This window comes from Thermobia domestica, chromosome 15 (genome assembly GCF_964235325.1).
Source record: "Thermobia domestica chromosome 15, izTheDome1.hap1.1, whole genome shotgun sequence".
NCBI classification, from domain to species: domain Eukaryota; kingdom Metazoa; phylum Arthropoda; class Insecta; order Zygentoma; family Lepismatidae; genus Thermobia; species Thermobia domestica.
Genome location: NC_137468.1, coordinates 137,171,734 through 137,197,617, shown reverse-complemented (window position 1 = coordinate 137,197,617; position 25,884 = coordinate 137,171,734). Strand labels below are relative to the sequence as shown.

At 35.9% G+C, this 25,884-nt stretch overlaps 1 protein-coding gene across 1 annotated transcript in view; it reads right to left on the bottom strand.

Annotated features, from left to right (window-relative positions):
- Usp5 (ubiquitin specific protease 5) overlaps positions 1-25,884 on the bottom strand; it is a 79,692-nt gene that overhangs the window by 36,762 nt on the left and 17,046 nt on the right. Inside the window, exons 2-6 of the mRNA XM_081740170.1 lie at positions 17,971-18,096; positions 15,094-15,276; positions 10,757-10,863; positions 9,976-10,163; positions 2,166-2,311 (exon numbers count right to left, since the gene is read on the bottom strand). Of these exons, the coding sequence (XP_081596296.1) occupies positions 2,166-2,311; positions 9,976-10,163; positions 10,757-10,863; positions 15,094-15,276; positions 17,971-18,096 (750 nt within the window). The remainder of the gene's footprint in view (positions 1-2,165; positions 2,312-9,975; positions 10,164-10,756; positions 10,864-15,093; positions 15,277-17,970; positions 18,097-25,884) is intronic.

Here is a 25,884-nt window from a genome sequence, read left to right as displayed (position 1 = left end):
ACACTACAATGGTATGCAGAAATTTTGCTAGAAATAAATATAAATTGGTGAGAATTATTATTAATACTGAAATTATTATTATGTTATCCATTATGGTGTTATTTACGTCAATCGTTCGATACACAATTCTCAGGGAAATGAATTGATCACCGTACCCTCGTGCCATAACCCAAGTCACCTGATCTTACATTCCTTTATTTCTGGAGCCATCTCAAGCAGACAGTGTATGCTACGGAAGTCCGCGATATAAGGCACCTACAGCAACCATGTGACCACATTACACCGGAATTTTTTGTGTGTGCAGTGGGAGCGGATAAGGCGACAACGGTTGTGTATTACACGGGAAAGCCACCACATAGAACACGTACTGTAGCGTCCCATTGGTAAATAATTTTCAAAAATTCAGTGTTTATAATAAGCAAACCATATAAAATATGCAAGAAACTATCACACATTTGGACTTTTGAGCTCACGCTGATGTTATTTGATACGCAAAATGTCACCCCTTCCCATTTGAAATTTTGAACTTGGATTCAGGATGACGGCCATGGTCGTCATTTACGCTATAAGTTCGCTCTCATCTGTACTAACATATCCCATTAACAGATATTTTATTTTCGTCTCAGGTTTGAAAATAGTAAGTTGTCCAAAGACTTCTGACTCACCCTGTATATATACACGCAGATATTACGTTTTCATAATTATCTGAAACTTGCTACTTAATTTTAATTATAAATTTTCCCTGGATTTTATGAAAGAGTTCTCTTCTACACAGAAGAGTCACTGCAGAAAAATGATATTCTACCAATAAGAAGCTAACAAGTACAAGGAAACCAAAAAAGTTCTTGCCATTTTTGATGTCCCATTAACCATGCGCTCACAAAGAGCAAACAAAATGACGCACTCATGAGTTAGTCTGAATATCGACCTTCAGTAATGCAGGCATGTTGCGCACACATAACAGTCAAAGCTGGTTCAGTGTCGAAGAGCACTGGGGATATCGAAGCAACTTGTTCAAGTGTGTTTATTGTATGACTTTAAAGTGGGAATATTAGCTGCCGCATTTGCCAGGCATTTAGGAAGAATGTCGTGAACGAACGCACCGCTAGGCATTAGTACCAGAAGTTCCGTTTGGGAGATGTTAACCTTTCGGATGAACCTCACAGTGGACGACAACGTGTGTTCGATGACGAGGCCCTGAAAGAGACATCAAGGAGGACAGTGGTCTAACGTGTGATGAACTTACAGAAAGTTCAATGTTTCCGCTGAAAGAGTTAAGACTGTATCTGCATAGGACAGAAAAGTCATATAAGTTAAGTAAGAGGGTATTGCACACACTATCGGCAGCCAACAAGGAACAAAGAGTGACATCCTGTTTGTCCTTGCTCACTCGGCACCTGAACACATCCATCTTTGATTGCTTGCTCACTGATGACGAAAAGTGGGGCCTCCATGACACTCCCAAGCATACCAGATATTGGTTGTCACCACGTGACCCTGTTCCTCACATCTCAAGACTACCTCTGCACACACCAAAGGTTATGCTCTCTCTATGGTGGAATTTTTGGCAAGTGGTGCATTATGAGCTCCTTCCATCTGGTCAAACCATCACTGTTCACCTCTACTCTCAGTAGCTGCAAAGGTTGCACCGTGTACTGTGACAGGAGGAGTCGGCATTGGTGAATAGAAAGGGTGTGCTGTTCCTGCACGACAATGCCAAGCCACATGTAGAAAAGACGACGTGGAAGACTCTTTAGCAATTTGGCTAGGGGACACTGTGCATGTTCCATATTCACCGGACCTTGCGCCAACATATTACCACCTCAACAACTTATCTGTTGGAGATCCTTCGCAAATGAGGGAGACCTGCATTCAAGGACTTCTTTGTATCCACGACTGTCGAGTTTTATCATCAGGGTATTGTGCAGCTGCAGGAACGTTGGCTAAAAGGTGTTGGATGCTGATGGAGATTCCTTCGAAACCTAAAGGTACGTACGGTCCACTGTATTGCTCTTTGTTTATCACCGCTCTAGAACGGCAAGAAATTTTTTCGTTACCGTGTATTACATTCTGTTTAAGCACAGACTTTCCTACTTTTAATTGTGTATTAAGGAGAAATTCCACAGCTTCCATGAAATATTATACTATACTTTACAGGCTCTCACCTTCTCCATTTGGGCAACATTAATTCCAAAATGAGAAAGATGTTTTGCTAAAAGAGGATCTTCTACCATTTCATCCTCATCGTAACTGAATACATCTGCTTTACCATCTTTAGTTATCGTTCCCAATTTTACTGCCAACGGATAACCTGAAAAACATCAATCAATACAGTAATGATATTATCCAATGTAATGAAAAGTATCCAGAAATGCACAAGTATTACTAAGTTATTATTTTAACAGTGAAAGAACTGAAACAATGAGTTATTTTCTTTAAAAACAACTCAATTGGCCGAGAAGACTAACATCACTTCAGACAAATCGAATGTCTTTATAAAATAAAAGATGTCTATAAATAACGTGAGTCGTAACCTTCACTTCTGTAGTATAAGCATGAATGTTTTAACACCCATCTAACAAGCATTTCTTCTCTTAGATTAACGAGTATATACTCTCTTAGATTAACGAGTCCTTGGCTACTGGGAATTTTGTTCCAGGCCTCCACATTTATTCGCCTACAGCCTCGCATCTCATATTTCTGCCTTTACTTCCGTTCCCCATACGATAAAAAAAAGTTTATGAGATTATTCTTTGCGAAAACTTTAACAATTTTCCTGGTTAGAGTACCCAGTCCAAAGTGAAATGATAACATTCCATGTCGGCCTAAATGTTAAATATGTTCAAAAATTCATTTCAAACGATTCACTTGTTTCTCCGTGATGAGACTGACAACCCAAGTCATTTTTATATTTTGAGAAAAACAGTAGAATTGTCCGCAGTCTCTCGTTCAAAGCGAAATTTCCGAAAACGATGTGGAACATGCCCACTCAGCTTGAATAAGGAGTTTATATACTAAGTTTCATATCCCTAACATGCCTCTAATAGCAAAGGTATTTCGAGATATGGTAATCTTATTATAACAATTGCAACCACCACCCTTTTTCTTTCCTTTTAAAGAAAACATAACAAAAAACCACTGGAACATGTCTTTAATTGATTTAAATCAGAAGACTAAATACCAATTTTCATGTCTCTAACCTTAAAGTATTTAGAGATATGAACATACTATTAAAACAACTGCAACCTCCCTTGTTTCTTCACACCCGTTCTCTTCCCTTGTAGGAGAAATATCAGAAAAAGCTGAAACACATCTATAGTTATTTTTTTGCTTTCTAAAAGTACTGGAGAGGTTTGAGAAAAGCCTTCGGGTCTCATCCTAAACGAAGGGAAAATCTCAACCTACACCTCCTCGCGGGAGAAAATGGGCAACGTCTTTGGCGGCTAACGTAGGTGGGGACCGACCGACTCGGGATAAGGAGTCAGCTTTTACCAAGTGCCAACGGCCTTCTTGGAGGGCGGATGAGCGGGTGGAGGTCAGGGCACCTTCTTGTCCTTAGGAGAGGAAACTGTTCTAAAAGGCGGGTGAACCACTAGATGGTCAACGGCATGGAGATGCGGAAAGGAAATGGGAATACTACCACATTATCCTTTTCCCAGGAGGGACGATAAATATGATGGTTCTTCCTGAGGTAAAAAATTCCGGAGGTAAAATAGTTCCCCGTTCGGATCTCCGGGTGGAGACTGCTCCGGGAAGAATCATCAGAGGAGAAAATAATAATAACTTTAATTTCAGCATAGGAACCTTGAACGTACCGACTCTACGACGTGAGGGAAAACTTGAAAATTTAAAAGTGGAAATGGACAAATGTAGAGTGGACATAGTGGGCTTGAGTGAAGTGAGATGGCCAGGGAAAGATAATATCGGGAAATTACAGAATATACTATTCGGGTGGCAATAAGGGCGAGAATTGTGTCGCGATAGCAATGAAGAACGAAGTAGCAAGAAGTGTAACCAAAGTGGAATACTGCAGTGACCGCTTATGTTTGTAAAACTACATGCAAAACCAGTGGATATTGTGATAATACAAGTGTATATGCCAACAACCGGCCATGACGATAATGAAGTAGAAGTAACGTATGATCAGATTAGTGACATATTGCATCAGGAAGGAAGAGGTAAGGACAACACCGCAGTAATGGGAGCCTTCAACAGCGTAGTAGGAGAATGAGCTGAGAATAGGGTAGTGGGACCATTTGGACTAGATAGAAGAAACGAACGAGGTCAAACGCTTATCGATTTATGTACGCAACATGATCTGGTGGTCATGAACATGTAGATTAAGAAAAGAAAAACCAAGCTGTACACGTAGAAAAGTCCAGGAGATACGGAACGCTACCAAATCGATTACATTCTTGTGAAGCAACGTTTCAGGAATAGTGTACGAGACGTGACGACATTGCCAGGAGCGGACATTGAATCGGATCACAATCTCCTGGTGGCGGAAGTGCAAAACTGGTTAAAGTCGATGAAGAAAAATGGGAAGAGAAATCGAAAATGGAACTTGAAGCGACTAAGAAATATCGACGATGATGTGAAAGAAGAAATTGAAGAAAAATTCTGTGCAATGGGCGATGTGGTTGACAATATAGAGAATAGTTGGGGAAAAGTTAAACAAATTCTACTTGACACACTCCACAAAAATATTGGCAGGATGGAAAGAGCACCGAGAAAACCATGAATAACTGAAGCAATGCTTAAGAAGATGGAAGAACACAGAAGGGCAAAAAACACGGACATCAAGGAATACAGAAGGCTGAATAATGAATTGAGAAGAGAGACAGACAAAGCCAAAGAAAAGTGCATGGGACAGATATGTGAAGAAATAATGGAACATCAATGGCAGATATGATCTGATGTACCAGAAAGCACAAGAATTAGGAGGGAAAGCTAACAAAAGTATACGAATGTTCGGCATCGAAGATCAAGAAGGTAATGTAACCACTGACCATCAAAGAATCCTTAGAATTTGGGAGGTATACATAAAAGATCTGTATGATCAGAAGAACCACCCCAAAGATATTGCGATCGAAGAAGAGGAAGAGGTGGATGATGATGAAAAAGGACCCAGTATATTGAAAAGTGAAGTAGTACAAGCAATCAAAGACATGCGAAGGAGAAAGGCCACTGGAGAAGACGACATACCAGTAGATTTGCTCAAGGGATTAGGAGACAACGCAATGAAAGTACTGACTTCACTTATTAACAAGATTTACCTGAGTGGAGAATGGCCAAAGGATTTTCTTGATGTTACAATGATTGCATTGCCCAAGAAAAAACAAGCAAAGAAGTGCAGCGATCAGAGAATCATTAGCCTGATTTCCCATACTGGAAAGATCATTGCACGCATACTGAATAGGCGGCTGGGAAGTAAGATATATGAGAGGTTAGAAGATCAATTTGGATTCCGAAAAGGAAAAGGCACCAGAAATGCTATTGGATTAATGAGAATTATATCAGAAAGAATTCTTGATAAAGGAAAAGTTGTGTTTGTGCTTCATCGACTGGCGAAAAGCTTTCGACCGAGTCAATTGGACGAAACTTCTGAAAATACTTAAGGAAATCGGAGTCAACTGGAGAGATCGACGACTTATTCAAAACCCGTACACAGGACATCGAGTGAATCTGCACTTGAATGAAGGAGAAACCAATAGTGTGGAGACTGGAAGAGGAGTCAGACAAGGATGTAGTTTGTCGCCCCAATTATTCAACATTTACAGTGAATGTTTAATGAAGGAAGCATTAATGGGAATTGGAGATTTCAAGACTGGAGGGCAGATCATTAACAAGATCAGGTATGCATATGATACGGTTATAATAGCTAAAACCGAAGGAGGACTATGGGAGATAATTGACAAAATAGTTGACACTGGTAAACTGTATGGAATGGAAATTAACATCGAAAAGCTGAAAGTCATGAGAATATCCCGTGGAAACACGCCCTTACGGATCAGAGTAGAACAAAGAGAACTTGAAGAGGTCGATAATTTCAAGTATCTGGGAAGTGTTTTGACGAGAGACGCATACTGCATCAAAGAGATCAGGTCAAAAATTGCCATAGCTAAAGAAGCATTCAACAAGAAAAGATTACTCTTAACTAGCAGGCTCAATATTGGACTTAAGAAGAAGTTGGTCAAGTTCTATATATGGAGCATTGGACTGTATGGTTCAGACTTGGACATTAAGGAAGTTAGAGAGGAAATATTTGGAGAGCTTCGAAATGTGGTGTTGGAGGAAGATGGAGAAGATAATATGGACACAGAGAGCAACAAAGGAAGATGTTTTAAAACGGATAGAAGAAAAGAGGACACTTCTAGCCACCATCCTTCGTAGAAAGGCCAATTGGATTGGACACATCTTGCGAAGAAATTGTCTTCACACCGCCATAAAAGGAAAGATGGAAGGGAAGCGAGGAATAGGAAGAAGAACACAGCTGACCAATGATTTGAAAGATAGGAGAAAATATTAGAAGTTAAAAGAGGAAGCTGAAGATCGATAAAAGTGGAAGAAACATTTCCAAGCCAAAATCTAAAATTGAAAAAATAAATAAATAAAATAAAAAAAAAAATAAAAAATCCACATTAGTTCCAGGACCTGCCGAAAGGCAGAATAATAATAATAATAATAATAATAATAATAATAATAATAATAATAATAATAATAATATTTATTTTAAATGAAATGTCCGAAAACCAAAATCCATGTGTCCAACCTTAAGAGATCTTCAAATATGGTCATTCGATTACAATGATTGTAACCCCCAACTTTCTTCTTCCCGACTTTTTTCTTTCCTTATAGGGCAAATATCAAAAACAGTTGAACACATGTATAATTATTTTAAATGATAAGTTAAAATAACGAATTTTATATCTCTAACCTTAAGAAATTCCAAGATATGGCCATCTAATTATAATGATTCTAAGTCCTACTCCTTTTCTCTTCTTTTAGATCAAATAAAATAATAATAATAATAATAATAATAATAATAATAATAAACCTAAAACTTGTGTGTAACTATTTTAAATAAGAAGTCTAGATACCGAATTTCGTGTCTCTAACCTTCAGATTCCAAGATATAGACATTTTAAGATAATAGGTGCCACTTTTCTTTCCGCTCTTTTCCCGTCAAATTTCCAAAATCCTTCTTTAGTGGTACCTTACAAACCCTACGCCCTGTCAAAATTTCAAGTTTCTAGCTTAAGCGGTTTGATTTGGACGTTGGTCAGTCAATCACTCATTCACGGAAGGTATCTTCACTTGAATTGTGAATAAAAAAAACGCAGAGACTCATTCACGGAAAGTATCTTCAGTTGAATTGTAAATAAAAAACGCACAAATATTATTTTTTTTCTTTTTATAATTCCATCTGAAAAGTACAACTGTCCTCCATTTTTCAACATAGTTGCCATGCAAATTCAAGTACTTATCATAATGTTTTACTAATTTACAAATTCCTCCTGCATAAAACTTGGCCGTCTGAGAATTCAACCAACCTGTTACAGAATTTTGGATATCTTTGTCAACAGCAAAATGCTATGCTCCTCCAAGCCACTTCTTTCATGAATGAACAGATGAAAATAGAAGATGTACGGAGGATAATCAAACACTTTCCGTTTCAATTGGTGCAAAAAGTCTTGTGTTCGCCGAGCACCGTGAGAGTGGCGCTGTCATGGAAGAACACAATCCTAAATATCAGCAGACTGTGATGTTTGTTTTGGATAGCTCTTCTCAGTTTCTTGAAAGATTACAGTAAACTTTGGAAGTGACTGTTTTGCTACACTCAATGTATCCGACACGCAAGACTCCCTTAACATACCCAGGCACGGTGGCCATAACTTCCTCACTGACAAAGATAGACAAGTTTTTCTCGGTTTGTTTGAAGAGTGGTATGACTCCATGCCACGGACTGTTGTTTCGTCTTAGCGTTCACATATGCCACCTAGTCTTGTGTCAATCACTATTCTGTCCAAAAACTCCTTCCCTTCCGTGTAGTACCGGAAAAGAAAGTATAAGACAGCAGCCCATTCGATTATTTTTGTGAATTTCAGTTAAAATTTTTGGTACCCACCAAGTGCAGAATTTCCAGTACCCTAATTTCTCATACCGCGTACGAAAGTGAGAAATGTTCAGAAAGTTCCGACATTGTAAACAGACAGTTTTCACGAACTTTTATGTAAATTTTCTTGATGAGATCACTACTAACTACGGAAGGCCTACCGCTTCTCGTAATCCACTGACACACAACATCTTCATTCATAATATTTGGACGTATACAACACACAATTCATGATGAATGTTTGCAGCTGACTTACTTTTTACCCAAAGAAACATTTTCACTCCGCGTACCTCACATTTGGCAGAATTTTCAATGCAGTACACATTTTGAGACGTTATAACAAGCTCTCACTAACACAACTGGAAGCTTACTTAATCACAGATTGACTACTAGCGCCACGCCACAACACTGTTTCCTTCAATTGGAGGAAGAAATCAAAATCAATGAGGGATTATATCTAGGAAGCATGGGGAAGTCCAAGGGCTTCTTATCTCTGCCGCAATCATAATTTTAAAAACGGGCATTGTCATATAGCACAATCGGTGAAAGTACTTCGAATTTCCGCTGTTTACTCCGTAAAAAGTAGGTTGCACTTGATGGTCTAAGAATCGGCGATAGCACGCAGCATTCCCTGTCTTGTCTAAAGGAGCCGCACAATGGATATGAAACCCTCCACATCAACTTAGCTTTCACATTCTCAAATTCTGTCGCAGTTTCTTGAGGCATTGAGGCAAGAGCAAGATGGGCAGGGCCATTCACTGAAGTATCGTTTCAGTTCTATCTCGTATTGTCACACCTAATTTTCGTCTGGGTGATGATTCCATCCAGAAACAGCGCCAAATGATCACTTGCATGAGTGGAACGTATAAATTTGTTAACCTCTGCACCCTAGCCCTTAGTCGAACACATTCAACACTGTTGTATGCATTAGTTTTACGTCTGCGATTAACTCTCTCGCCGCCCAGTTCCGATCCATCACCAGAAGATCAATCAACTCCATATGCTGCACATCGAGAACAGAGTGCCCAGCGTGTGGTAATTCTTCTATATTCTCAGGTCCTTTCCGAACGATGCCACCCAACAGGTCATCGCCTGATACGGTAAAGCTTTATTACCATGAACTTCCTGAGGATTCACATGACATTCCCTTGCATTTCTGCCTGGACCACTTTTATTTTTTCTTCCAGCCCTTGTAATTTTTTCCTTTCTTTAAAATAAATACACAAAATAGTTTCACGTCCCATGATTATGCTCCGAAGTCAAGGCAGACGGTGATGATGATGATGATGAAGGAAATGGTGGAAAGAAAGTAGGAGGAAATGAGAGAACCCCGCACACGGTGTCTGTCCACCACAAAACAACACATTTGACGCGAGCTGGGATCGAATCAGGAATCCCACATACCAAAGGTCATATTGATATTGACATTGCTAAGTATTTGTTCAATTAAAAAAAAAAAAAAAAGTTTTCCATAAAACCACATTTGACTTGTTTCTTTAATAAGCTACTAATATCAGCTTTTTTATACACCTGACGATCGTGTAAACCGCATCGATTTCCGACCTATTTGCAGTGCAAGCTTTAGGTATCGATGAAATTACTGTGTTTAATTTTTACTAACTAACAAAATTTTATATATATATATATTTGTGTAGAAGCCGGAACATGGTAACATGATGTTTTAAATGAATTTCAAGACATTTGGATGGCATTTTCTAGGCTTGAAAAAATTAGTGGTTTCGGAAACATAAACACCAGATCTTCATATGGGAGCTTCAACAGGCGAGTGTACTTTTAATTATCTCTGAATTCACTTCGGAAACTATTCAGTACTTGTACTAGGGAACCTTCTTACTCACCTGTTTCATTATAATGTTCTACAGCGTGATTATTTCCTCCAGAGCCATCAAAAAATTTTCTTCCACACAGAACAGCACCATCGCTGAGATTTAACCACAGATTTTCCGTTAAATCACATTTTTCACATTTCCAGCCTTTTGGTGGAATCTTCTTTCCATTATCGAGTTGTATTAAATTTTCTGCATGTCTGTAAGATGAGAGAATAGGTAAATAATTATTCAAAAGATACAAGAAAACAAAACAAGGGGTTCACTTTACACTTACTTCAAATTCCTTCAACATATATAGCTTCGAGAGCTATCTATTCTCCTAATTCAAGAGCAACTTTTTTTTTTTTTTTTTTTTTTTTTTTTTTTTTTTTTTAAAATCTAAGTTTTAAATAAAATACAGACTTACTAACTTTACATTCGTGTTTCAATAAAATCCTGAAATTGTGCCCACATTATTTTCAGAACCCTTCATGTATTTTTCAAGACAGTCATGCTTCGATTTCAGTACTATTGCTACATACTGCCTTGAGTAAAGTTTTTCAAGTTTGTTTTTTGATTAGGTAAATGTTCAACCGGTAGATAATTACATCATAATCATTACGGGTGACCCCCCAAAAAAATATTCTGATTTCAACTTGCCCCGGTCTTTATACCGAATTAATACTAAAATTTAATGACATACATCTAGCTAGGAAGGGTTGAAATCACTGTGTCAATTTCTTGATTAATCTTAAGACTAAATTCATGCAAATGGAACTTGGAAAAGTTATATTAAGATTGTATAACTTACTTGGAGACGCATCTTAATTCTCCATCCCATGTACCTGCTAAGGCTTCAAGTTCGGCTAGTTTGGTGGCAGATTCAGCCTCAATTATACCTTTCACGGAAGCTTTTACCTACAATTTAAATAACACTGAAATTACAAAAGCATATTAAAGTGCACTATGAAAGGAAAAACTTAAGTAAAAAATAAACTTACAATAATAGGAAAAGATATCAAGTAAAGAAAAAAATCTACATAACAGACAATATATAAGTGTGGCATCTACCTGCAGAACAGACAATACACGAGATATGAATATGGCATCTAACTTCAAGTTCGTACCGAATAACAGATTTTGTTCAAAAGATTCAATGTCACAAGCTTCCTGAACACTCAAAAACCACATACACTAATTTACGCTTTTTATTTTTATATTCTTATTTTTAGTTCGAATTGAGTATGTACAAAGTGGAGAGATCTAAAAAGGCGTATTTAATATATATAAATAGTCATACACAAAAATCATAACTATAAGGTGTTTCCGATTTCTCTTCATTCCTCTAAAAGTATGATACAACAATAAACTTGCTACTATTTCTTTTGCAAAATCGTACTTTTTAAGGTAAGTTTCACAAAATTTCCCTTATAAGTGAGAAAACTATGTTTTTTGGAGACCAAGATTCCAGGATGAAAATATTTGTATTTCTGAAGATAAGGGTGGGGAGGAGGAGGGCGATGTCTTGGAAACATATTTGGATAAAACACGAAGAATAAAGCATTCAGAACAAGAATATGGAACTTACGTACCACATTATATTACGTATATTATATATCCTATAGAAGAGATGAAACGGAATATCCAGATTCAGTGTGAAGCGAAAGGAAGTGAAGAATACATGGCGTTTTACCACGAAACTTAGAAAAACTGTCGGCATTGTAATGCTGGTAATTTAGGAAGTTGCTTAGAAGAGAAGGTAAAAGAGTAAGACATTATCAGTGATAGGAAAATGAAATGAAATTTTTGAGTTTTACGTCCCACAGTTATGCTGGCTAGCCTAAAGGAGATGCTGAAGATGAGAAATGAGTGAAATGCTGGAATGAAGAAAGTGGGAGGAAACGGGGGAGCCCCAGGAAACCCACGCACACGGTGTTTGTCCATTACAAAGTTCACTTGGCGGGAGTAGGGTCTGAACCCGAGACCCCATGCACCAGACCATTAATAACGCTCTACCATTATCAGTTATAGGGTTATGATAGTAAGAGCTAAGGGATGTTGTGATAACACAGGCATATGCTTCGACCACTGCGCACATAATTATACAAATAGAAAGAAGAATACGAGAAAGCAGATCATAAGCACAGAGAAAAAATATGTATGAATAATACTAACAAGTTATGAATTTTGTAGTGACGAAAAGACAGGAATTAAATGAGTAGGCAAGTATGGGTTGGTACGAAGAAGAGAGGCAGAAAAGAAAGTGATCTATTTTTTCAAACAAAGCTCACTCGGAGCTGGAAATGTGGTTTAACCAACGCAACAAAAGATAGACATGAAAATTCTCGGCCCGAATATAGTATATTTTTAATATAAAAAAGTTTTGTAAAAAACACACTCGTATTATTTTCACAATCTAGCTCTTTACAGCTGAAAACATATTTCATAAAACGCAGAATTGTACCACTTGTTTCATTCTCCTGCGACCGTGTTGTAACTCGTGGAAGCCAGAATACAACTCACATAATTGATACTACACTGCGATTAGAAGAAGCATCTTATAGCAGGTCAGTTGGACCTTCCTCTTCGTTCATTATGTACTCATAAATCTGATATGGAGGAGGCTTAACTCTATCAATTAGTGGTATAGGTACCAATAATGTTGAAAGAAAAGCCTCTAGGATATATAAATAAAGATTTTAATTTTTAATTGCAAGACGTAAGTGAGGCAAAGAAGACAACGCTCAAGCTGAAGAAGAAAAAAGGGCATTTCAGAAACAAATATAACCCTTTGGCGTAAAAATAAATGAAAATTAAGAAATTCCAGTTCAACTAAGACATGGGTGGCTAACTGGTCTTTTGAGAGAGCTTACCCTCTTTCAAGATGAACAAAGTGAGTAGGAGTATGCGAGACAGATGGAATTATATAGGCGTTGCCATGGCACAAAACCATACGACTGCATAATAACTTTCTTTTGTTTAGTTTCACGTTTAAATACTATCTTTTGTAGTCTGGATATCTTTTCTAGATATCTTTCTAAAGAACATCTAGAAAAAACGTAGCTGATACGCTGAAAGGTATTGGAGTATTGCTTCGATCAATGGAAACAATGCCTCCCTTGAAGTGTACCTGCCCAAGGAAACTACTTTGAAGGGAAAGACTGATATGTACAAAGAAGGAAGTTCTTGGTTAGATAACCAGTCTTACTATTTTCATGTCAAGTTTCGCACGTTTTCTATATAACAAAGAAAATCAACATTTATCGTTTACAACTACTAATAATATAACGCGTACGGAGGCTTATATACTTTTGCTGCCTACTATTCAAGAATGTTACATGGCAGAATATTACCTACTAAACGAAAGAATATTTGTTTAGATTCCTACACAAAGAGTCAAATATAGCAGAATGAGTCACAAATAACAGCAAATACTTGAAGTAATGTTCCAGCATTCAATATTATGTTCATTTTTTGTTTCAGTACATGCCTATCTGCCCATCCATCTGTTTCAAAACAACTTTCTAAAGACTCGAAACTTTGACTAAACTTGGCATGTGTTTTGAAAGTGGCCACAGATAAGGAAGTAAATTCTTTCCTAACTTGAAAATGTGTGCATATACATGAATGGTAACAAAATGATTTTCTGTGGTCAAGTGGCTGACATGTTAAACGACATCAATTAATCAAACGCTTTCCCACCACAAACATTATAAGACTTTGATAAAATACTACATGTGTTTTTCTTAAGGCCTATCAATCATATCTATTACTTACAATTTCAGCTGGTCAAAAATAAGTGGATGCATTAAATCCATCAACTTAACGAACATGTTCTGATAGCTCTTGTACAGATTTCCCGAATTTAATGAAATACAGCAAATGTTCTTTTTGAGATGGAAGGATTACCTAGGTATATTGTTTGTGGGTACAGTCGGTCAATGATAACCAATGAAAATGAAATGAAATCTTTGAGTTTTACGTCCCACGGTTATGCCGGTTAGACTAAAGGAGACGGTGATGATAAGTAATAAATGAAATGGTGGAATGAAGAAAGTGGGAGGAAACGGGAGAACCCCAAGGAAGCCCACATACACGGTGTTTGTCCACCACAAAGTCCACTTGGCGGGGGCTGGGATCGAACCCGGGACCCCAAGCACCAGAGGTGAACGCTCTACGACCGAGCCACCGCGGCCCCGATAACCAATGAATTTTGCCACAACTCTCCATGTTTTCAAGCCTATCTTCCCCTTGGGTAAAAGCGATTATCCTGAGCGTTCCCTTCCCATGTCATCTTAATCCAATCCACCCATGAACAAGATTGAATGTAAGACTTACATGAAGCAGCCTAGGAACTATATATATAAGCTTTAAAGAACTATATATAAAGTGAAAGGAAATTTTACTTTATATAAGTCTGTGAGAAATGTAAATTACTCACACTAATAGACGAATAAAATTCTTTCACGGAATATAACGCGAAAGCGAACGATTTCAGACTCAACGATACTGTTGCTTTGTTGACTTCACAGCATACCACTCTATTACCTATCCACTTTCCAATACTTCAAAAGGAAACATCATTTCCTTTCTCATATTTTATTTCCTCATGGGGTACAGAGAGGCACATTGTATTCATAATCATAACAATGCAGAAACAGCAATAACAACTGCTCATTATTGAAGTGCCAACTTAACAGGCTTTTTTTTTCTTACTTATTCTCCAGAATCATTAAATCTCAAGCTACTTTTTGGATAATAATAATAATAATAATAATAATAATAATAATAATAATAATAATAATAATTTGTAATAAAAGCCCAAACTTTTGATAATTTGTAAAATGTATAATGGTTTTCGTCCAATAATAAGAAAAAAATTCTAACAGGTCACGAAATCTCAAACGCCAACTAAGGAAAATACTCTATCGTCCCTCAGCTGTCCATCTTCATTTCACCGCTTCCTTCTGAAACTAGAACGTCCCCGGAGGTGTTAACGCCCATGTTGAGAGCTACTGATATAGTTCATGAACTTGCTGTTATCTCGTATATTCTACATACTAAAAGGCAAGGCATAGTCAAAATTTAATTACTACTTTATAACGTTGGCTAATGTTCACAAATGTTAACCAAAATAACTATACTTACCACTTCCGGAAGTTCAGGATTTGGCCACGAAATTTCAACAAAATTTGGCAATATAACAATCGTGTAAAACTCTTCATATTCATATTTCTTCTTTCCAATGTCCGGATCAAATCCTCCTTCAACACCAATAGCAAGACGAGTTATTTTCTTTTCTGGTCCATCACCCTGCTGATCAACAGGGATCTGAAAGTGTAAATGTAACACATCGTAACATTACGAAGGATATCGAAAAATAATTATCAACATTAATAATGTTCTCAAACACGTGTCAATCTGCAAAAGCAAAAAGACACACAAGTGTTTAATTGGTTTACATGTCGAACCTATGGATGAGAAATGTAGCAGATTGAAAAGGAAAGGCGAAATTCTGCATAACTGGTGTTCCGAAGAACTAACAACACACAATAAGTTAGTTAAACGGATCGGAATTTATCATGTAAAAGTGAAATCTATCATCGAAAGGTTAATATTTTCCATTGTACAAGCTTTGCTTTAGTTGACTTACATCCGATTTAAACTACTCGCCCCGCAATATATGTATTGTAAAAAATCCTAATGTGTAAGTTTCGCCAACTATGCACTTGGGTTCATCAGACACTGTACCTATCTGATAGATATAGATCTTGATACAGTGTCTGATTAAGCCGAAGTGGTTAGTTGGCAAAACTATTACACGTTAATAATTTTTACAATAAACGTACTATTTTGCTCAGCGAGTAGTTTAAATCGAAGTCTTAAAGATCTTGCAAGGTCACGACGAAAAAAACAAAAAAGTGCAACCCAAAATTGGACCAAAATTCGCGAATTCAGTAAGACAAACTAGACCAATATTTGTTCAAGATTTGGTTACAAAACTGGTTTACAACCGAAATGACTCAACGACATAAAGCTATAAATAATCTGGAAGCTTAAAATAAAACCAATTAATGATATGATTAGCAATTAAGAGTAACATCAAAGAACTCGTATGCATGTGACTAAATTTTGATGATGCAAGGCCAATGCATTTTGACGAAAGGTCAAACTTACTGCAAAGAAAACACGAAAATACTTTCTGGTTCTAGGTTTCACCAAAATACATATAGGAGAATGTATGACTCGGGCAAATACGTAAAAATTAGAAAATTTGGACAAAAAAAAAGGGCACGCTTTGTCAAACTGTTTGTTCCTTTGACTTCCTCTCGAGTATCATATTTTCTATATTAAAGGAACAACTAATGCAAAATTTATAAACAATGACATTTCTAAGTTTTACATCCCATGGTTATTTCCTGTAGGTTAACGGAGACAGATGATTAATGAAGGTGAATAATAATGAGAGAACTGAATCACTAGTTTTAAGAAGGTAATAAGTCTGAAAGCCAAAACGTTGAGAAAGAAATCGAACGAGGTACTGTATAAGTGGTAGAGTTTTCACTCAATATTCAACAATTTGTACTGCAGCTCGAGAACCATACACTATAACATTCACGTGTAGAGTGAAGTTTGAAAATAATGTAGGAGAATACAGAATAGAAAAAGTCATTTTGTCACTTTTTGGTCTTTATTCACGTCTTAAAACTTACAATTTAATTGGTGGAATAAGAATGTGAGAGGAAACAGGAGAAACCATGGAAAAACCCGCGGACACGATGTTGTCCACCAGAAACTTACTTATCCTTGGATCGAACCAGGGATTCCTAGCCCAAGAGGTAAGCGCTCTACCACTGAGTCACCGTGTTCCTAAAAGTTATTGAAAATATTGTTTGTAGAAAAAAAAAAATGTGATTTCTTATTCCGTGTGCGTACGAGTTATAGTATGAGAATTACTCTTTTTCTTCAAATTTTCTTATTTTTCTTTGTTTTACTACTACTTGCTTACAACTACGCGTACTTTTGGTTGATTGGTTGCTTCGATTGTAGTATTCCTTTCAACACCGACGCTATATGAGACCAACGTTTCCCGCGTCTAAGATGCGTACGTTAACTACTTTTCGATTCACTCCTTAGCTTGCTTAGGTAAGTATTTAGAATTGCATTTTATGACGACAATGAAAACCAAAGAGAAAAGAGATTTATTAAATATTAATCTTTTGTCGGAGTTTGACATTTGACAGTTGTACCTCTGATCTCTATTAACCATGATTCCTGATGCTTTGGAAAGTCATTCCTTCACTAAGACTGCTTTTTCTGAGTTGCATTTTAAGAGGTTGAAGGAAGCACAGCAAGTTGTCCATTTTTAGCTCCGACGTGAATGCAGACTCATGACATCAAGTTTAAATTGCTCCCTCTGACAGACACACGTGTTACTCACGTGTGTGAAAACATTCGTTTCTTTTCTTCCCCCACAAGGGACAGAAGCATGTTTGTGACAAAGACTAACACATACTACGTTCACACTGCACGAACATAGATTAGGAAATTACTCTTTTAGCTTCTCTTCAATCACCTGTTTACTCCTAGAGATCAGAAAGTTTTAACTTCGCAGTGCAAGTGTGGTTGAAACAATAGCTTTTGTAGTGTGTTAGATTGTTGCATGCCTTATGGTGCTTCGGTGACCTCCCTCAAAAGTAAACCATATACATAAGAGGACAGTTTAGCAATATCATGTGTTAATTAACCGATTCCAAAACAGTGTGGATTAATTCTCATACAACATTCAAGTGGCGTCAACATTTTATCTGAGTCCACACTCCAGTTAGAATACATTAAAAAAGAAACAATTTGTTTTCCCAAATTTATCAAATTATTATGCCGACTCGCGAATTTCTGCATTATTATGTGACATGATTTATTTTACATATACATTGTGTAATTGTAATCATGATAAAAGCAATACATCCATGCATTAATTTTTTGGATTACCTGCTCACCTTAGTAATCAGTTACCTTACTTACCTCCCGCTTGATTCTTCGCACGTGCAGGAAAACAGCATTACCAGTCTTCTGGAAGTAGCGAACTACATATTCTCGGCCGAAGCCCAAGAATGTGTTTAGGCATACATATAGTCCAGTTTCAGTATCCTTGAAGGGAGGAAAGAAAACCGTTAAAAGAAGTCAGATACATAAATTCTAAATATTAAGAGATAAATTGAACAAAATTTAGATATTCTTCACTGGTATAATGCAAAGTTGACAACAAAAAATTGACTCCTCTTTTACATCATAACATTCGTTCTGACCCAAAGTATTGAAGTGGATAAGACAAGAACTTCAGTATTTAAACAGGGTGTCTACTGGAATACCAGAAAGTAAATTCATGACTCTTTCATGACTTTTCATGACCTTTTTGTTCAAATTTTCATGACCATGGCGATAAAAAGTTACCATTAGTAATAATAAACCCCTACCATCAGTGGTGCATCGGAACTATGTGGGTTGCTAGTCTTAAATATCACTTATTGTGAATCTTAAAGAAAGAATCTAAAATTCTGCTGCCTTGTGCTCGAGCACAGAATAGCACTTACCTAAATACGGGCCTGCTCTTACCAGTTAATCACTCTATAGTGTATTTGAAGTTTTAATTCTGAGTATAATTATCCATCTAGCAGAAATTTGTCTAAAATTAAGCACTCAGAGAACTGCCCAAAGACAAAATAAATTATAAAAGAAATTCGTTTTTAAAAAAAAAATAGATCATCAAATTTAAAATCTGCAAACTCAAACGAATAATATTATTTGCATAAGTCTAAAGGCCCAAAAATACACAATTTACATTTCTTAGAAGTAAAGAAATAGCAGATCAGAAAGTTGGACAGTAAAAAGCTGTTACTATATTACAGAGACTAGAAGATGAAATGGGGAGCAGCTAGGAAGACAGTAAAGTACCAGTTAGCCAGCACTAACTGGTGGGGGAAATTCTCACAATTACTGACCTGATACAACTGTTTCAGTACATGCAGTATGAGGTATAAAAGTATGAAGTATAAAAATATACTCTGAGATTTCAGATTTTCATGACCAGTTGGGTAAATAAAGGACTTTTTCATGACTTTCATGACCACTAAGCAAAATATATGACTTTTTCATGACTTTCATGACTTTCATGACCAGTAGACACCCTGTTAAAGCTTCCTATCGAAGTATGTGCAGCATTCTTTTCTCTCGAGGCCGAGAATGAAGTGCATAAGCATGCATACCAATTTGGATCCTAAGTAGTACAAGTAGAAGTAAATAGCATTTGGCATTTTTGTTTTTCCTACTCCAACAATTTTAAATAACAGCTATTCAGAATTCTTATTTTCTCCTCGCTGTCAGCCGAGAGAGCCGCCCGCTTATTAGCGACAAGTGCCACACACAAGTTGGGAATGCGACGAAGGATATATATATATAAAATTAAACATAGAGTTTAACCAAAACGCAACAACCTACATAACTATATGATGAAAATTACATGAAGTATTTAAATTGCATGTTCAGCGAGGTATTATTTTGGATGTGTGAGAAACAGACAACTATTTAAATCAGCTGTCTACTCATTTCATTAAACTACTGGTTGCACATTGAGAATATGCCAATATAAAAACGGAAATACTGGTGATTTCATTCAACAATTTAGCTCGAAGGCAGTCGTGAGTTTTCTGCAAATTTATCCAAAGATATTAGAACAATTTGTTGACACTAGTGTCAACAAATGTAAACAAATGGATAGTCAGTGGTGGGAACTCTACGAAAAGTATTGAAAGTATATAATACTGTGAATTGCATCGTATTGAACAACGATTGTGCTGCTAAGTGCTAGAAATTAATTGATTTTATACTCCAAATTATAGTAATTTTCTTACCAACGAAAACTAGTGCAATATTTTAATACACGTGCATAAATATATCATGCAGTGATATTATTAAATTGCAACATTTGAGGACACATTTTCACCACAGTTTTTCTTCTTTCTTTCTTAAGTCACAAAATGGGAATTTGTAATAAATGCTCGAAACCAGTAGCCCGGCAGGAAATTAATCAGAAAATTCAATGTAAAGCATATAACAATATGTATCATAGTATTTGCGCTGATTTAACAGAAGAGATTTTTCGCTCCAGCGATCAAACGTGGCGTTGTAACAATTGTGAGAAAGTGCGACGACGAAGTATGGGTAATGAGAAAGCTATCGACCCATTTCCCCAGTGTCCTTCCTTAAGTGAGGTGTGTAAGTTATTACTGTCTACAAAGGAAGAGTTAAATAATCTTAAAAAATCGAATGAACAAACTGAGGAAGAAATAGGTAACCTTTTGAATTTATGCCATGACAAATTGGACGACAATTCAAACTTACTAAAATACCAGTGAAGTCCTACAATCATGTATGGAAACAACTGATAATCTTAAGGGTGAAAATGTAAAATTACAGACACAAATTGACAAGCTTCAAACACAGATGATTTGGACCAATATAGCAGACGTAATACGCTAGAACTCTATGGTATCCCCGACATACCAAATGAAGAAGTTCTATCTATTGTAAAAAAATGTAGGCCGTGCACTAGATATAAACATCGAGGACAGTATGACTGATGCATGTCATAGACTAAAAAACACCAAGTTCAAAATTCTGCAGGTATAATTGTAAGGTTTGTAAGAAGAGTAGACACAAGATAATTTTTTACAGAAAAGGAAGGTAAAAGTAATTTGAATTGTGCACATATTGGGCTCTCTTCTGGTGGTACTATTTATGTTAGTCAGTCTTTCGGTATAAAGAAAACTAGTGTTTAGTGAGGCCCGAAAAAATAAAAAGGGGAAAAAAATTTTGAATTCTTATGGGTTGACTGGTCACGTAACATAAAATTAAGGAAAAGAACAAGTGATACTGTTGTGTATACTCTTAGAACTGAGCTTTATTATAAAGATATAAGTATTTCAGAGGACCTTATTTCAATTTATTACCAGAATGTAAGAGGTATAAATACGAAATTACATGAAATTTTTACTAGTATCCTTGCTACAAATTATGATTTGATATTAACAGAAACCTGGTTAAATAACTATGTATGCGACAATGAGTTTATTGATGATAGGTATAATATTTTTAGACAAGATAGATATGAAAGAATGGGTGGCGGTTCGTTAATTGCAGTGTCCAAGAGATATCAAGTAAAAGAAATTAAGATAAACGAGGAACATGTGCAAACTGTTTGTGTTAAGGTAACATTAGGCATGAGTTCATATATTATAGTTACAGTATTTTCCACCAAAATCTAAAATTGATGTATACTATAATTTTTTTAACAGTTTCGAGGATGTTCAACATTTTCAATCTAACAATATAATCATAATGGGGGATTTTAACGTACCTTCAACATTAGATTCAAGTTATAATCTTATGGAAGGAGATCATATATGTGCAGTTCTATTTAATTTTCTACATTTGTTTAATTTACAATCAGTTAATAACGTAAAAAATAAAAATGGAAGAACACTTGACGCAATATTAACAAATTTGTCTAAATATAATATCCATCGAAGTGATTATTCTTTTTAGTTACAGAAGACCTACATCATCCTCCATTATTGTTTGAGTAACCCATTTTTATTAAAATATCACATGTTACGTATAACGCTATTTCTGTGTATAATTATTGTAAAGCTGCTTTCTATAATTTATACAAGGACTTACAGAATGCGGATTGGGAACGAATATGTGTCTACGACAACCCAAATGATGCTCTATGTTACTTTTATACAATATTGAATGAGATAATCAAAAATAATGTTCCTAATTATATAATAAACGATCATACCCAAGCTGGTTTACTCCTGAAATAATAAAACTTTTAAGGGATAAGCAATTTTATAGAAAAAGAAAAGAAATTTCGCTTTACAATTACTGAAAATTTGTTGAGTTACGTAGGAAATTGAAAAGCATGATCAATCAATCGTACAAATCACTTGTACATAAAGTAGAGAATAATATCCAAGAAGATTCCAAATCATTTTGGAATTTCATTAATAACAAAAAAAGAAACAATAGGCCCGTTCACGAAATGATACATGAAGGCCAAATTATACACTCTAATAAGACAATTGCCGACAAATTTGTACAACACTTTGAGCATGTATATTGCTCGAATTCATCTTATGAGATACCTGGAGAGACATGTAATGAAATATCATATTCTTTAGATTTTAGCGAAATAAGTGATAACGAGTATAAAGAATCAATAAAGAAGTTAAAATCAAGTAAATCCATGGGTTTTGATGAGATTCCTACATATATATTTAAAGGCTGTGCTGAATTGCTTTGCATGCCTCTGTTACAACCCCATATTAAAAACTAAAAGTTATCCAGACAATTGGAAAATAAGTAAAATAACCAATAGCGTCTACTTCGGGTGTGCAAGTCGTGTGTTAACGCCCAACGAAAAATGAAGAAAAGAGTATTTTAATTTAATTAAATGGATCGTGAGAACTTGGGATTTTTTATTTTCAACGAGACAGAATCAACTGTTGAAGTGCAAAAGAACAGAGAAGTGCTGTGCGGTCTCCGTCATGTTTTGAGGAGGCAACTCTGCGAGTAAGTCGTTGACAACGCTTTGGCTAAATTTTCACTGCTTTAGAAGACTCCTATTGTGCTTGCGCTTCGTGTTTCTCACCTCGTGCTTGTGTAGTCCAAGGCGTTGGTTAGGAAATCAACGACTTGAGTTTTCTGCTTCTCTCAAGCGTTGCCAATTCTGTAGATATATTTGTGGATGTACAGATATTTTATAGCAATACAGAAAACTTTTTGGGGGGCAGAGGGGGTATGATCTACGCACTTTTTTTATTGCTAAACATATTATTCAATTCAAAAGTTAATGTGCAATCGACTTCTTTCTAAAAATACGTGTAAGGAGTAAGGTGAAAAGAAACAATTTTTTTCTCGATCCAAGTTGTGTTGGAAGTGTCAGTTGATGCAAAAAAAAAAAAAAAAAAAAAAAAGCCTGGACGTTAAGCTACAGAACGGTTTTCCATTCTGCCTTTTTATTTCCCTAATTTTCATTTACTTTGTTGTTAGTGAGTCATCCTTAAGACTTACGGTTTCGGGGCCCTATTACTGTTTCTAAAGCAGTAATCCAGAGGTTTCTACGTAAAGAAAGACGACTTGAGCTGAAATTCACGTAATTGTAAGTAAATAATTGCTTGTTTTTGATTTTCAGTTTCATATTTTGAGGATATATTTACTTATACTATAATTATTATAATTAAATGTATTGCTTACGTAATAACATCCTCCTTGATTGCTCTTTATAATTTAGACTAAATTGTTAGAATTAAATTGCTATTTATAGGTTGCCGTAAATAGGGCATTATGCAGTGACGATCATGGTTCCTTACTTTCGAAAATTGCGATAACTTCCAGGTATAGACTATATTCAGGAAATCGATGGGTGGGCAAAGTATAGTCACTATTAAATACTTGTATGCTGAATGCGAATGCCACTAAAATAGTTATGCGTACATTGAGGTAAATTTATCACAATATTTTTGATCAGTAAAATAATGTGGGTGGCCCATCTTTGCTTCTGGGAAGGGGGGCTCCCCCTCTAGTATCGCCTATGGTTGTGAGGGTTAATATATTTTTCCTTTCTTGTCAACGCCCTAACATCCACGTCAGGAGACGCCACTGATATATATATATATATATACATTTGAGATATAAACATATTACGTGCCATCGAGAAATCTATATTTTTACCTTCTCTAGTTAAAACATTGTAGTCTCTTGTAATTCTCACTGGAGGTGAGTTTAGATGTACAATTGAATTTGATTTTTTTGGATAGAACATTTGTCTAGTTTGTAAATTAGTTCTAGCATTAAACCTCAATTGTTGTAAGCCCTATTTACGGCAACCTATAAACAGCAAGTTACTTCTAACAATTTAGTCTAAATTATAAAGAGCAATCAAGGAGGATGTTATTACGTAAGGAATACATTTAATTATAATAATTATAGTATAAGTAAATATATCCTCAAAATATGAAACTGAAAATCAAAAACAAGCAATTATTTACTTACAATTACGTGAATTTCAGCTCAAGTCGTCTTTCTTTACGTAGAAACCTCTGGATTACTGCTTTAGAAACAGTAATAGGGCCCCGAAACCGTAAGTCTTAAGGATGACTCACTAACAACAAAGTAAATGAAAATTAGGGAAATAAAAAGGCAGAATGGAAAACCGTTCTGTAGCTTAACGTCCAGGCTTTTTTTTTTTCATCAACTGACACTTCCAACGCAACTTGGATCGAGAAAAAAATTGTTTCTTTTCACCTTACTCCTTACACGTATTTTTAGAAAGAAGTCGACTGCACATTAACTTTTGAATTGAATAATATGTTTAGCAATAAAAAAAGTGCGTAGATCATACCCCCTCTGCCCCCCAAAAAGTTTTCTGTATTGCTATAAAATATCTGTACATCCACAAATATATCTACAGAATTGGCAACGCTTGAGAGAAGCAGAAAACTCAAGTCGTTGATTTCCTAACCAACGCCTTGGACTACACAAGCACGAGGTGAGAAACACGAAGCGCAAGCACAATAGGAGTCTTCTAAAGCAGTGAAAATTTAGCCAAAGCGTTGTCAACGACTTACTCGCAGAGTTGCCTCCTCAAAACATGACGGAGACCGCACAGCACTTCTCTGTTCTTTTGCACTTCAACAGTTGATTCTGTCTCGTTGAAAATAAAAAATCCCAAGTTCTCACGATCCATTTAATTAAATTAAAATACTCTTTTCTTCATTTTTCGTTGGGCGTTAACACACGACTTGCACGCCCAGAGTAGACGCTACTGATATATATATATTCTATGTATTTAAAATATAGGGCTATACTTCAGTTGTATATGTATGTGTATGAATGTATGATAGGTGATAAATGTATATGCGTGAATGTATTTCTATTCAAGTATGTGTATATATACAAGTAAGTACATGTGTGTGTGTGTGTTGTGGACAAATGTTTTGCTGCATTTCTGTTTACTGCTTGATTGTATTACAGTTGTTTGTTTTTATTCTTCTCATTTTTGTAATAAGTCTTGATATCTATTTCAATTATTGCAATACCTATTGTAAAAGGAGCAATAGCTCTGTTATAGGTGAATGATAAATAAATAAATAAATAAATAATGTAACATAGAATATTAAACAAAAAAGGATTAGAATATAATATGCCAATGGAAATGAAACAAATCTATAATTTTTAAATCATAAAATACAAGTATAATATCTACAGCGTATTAGTAACATCTTATTTACTACTCGAAATCTAACAAAACAACTTAAACTAGAAATACAAATCACTGAACAAAGCAACGTTTTTTTCTTTTCTGTTTTTTAAATAATAATAACTGTGTAACAGTTTCGCCAACTAACTGAATATATTGGCTTCATCAGATACTGTAAAAACAAGGAGTTGCATCTAAACATAACAGGATCCCAGAAACTGGTTCTGAACGCTGATTAGATAGATAGAACGGACACAGCCAATCATAACAAAAGTTGACAAAAATGAAACTGAACACCATAAATCTCTTTCTCTCCCAGGTCCGGTAGAAAACTAAGCTACAAATTAAGTCTTTCCAATAACCCACCCCATTGTTCGTCAATTTTAAGTCCTGCGTTCCAATTCATAACACAGCCCTGCTCTTTTTCAATAAATCTGGCATCCTTCCACTTCCGTATAACGTCCTTTGTTACCGTTCTAACACCTCAATCTCGCACCAATTAATATTATGTCCTGTGTCCCTCCCGTGCTTAAAATGCTGAAAGCAGTTTCTGAGATCCTGTTATATTTAGATGCAACTCCCTCTTGTTTTGACAGTGTCTGATGAAGCCAATA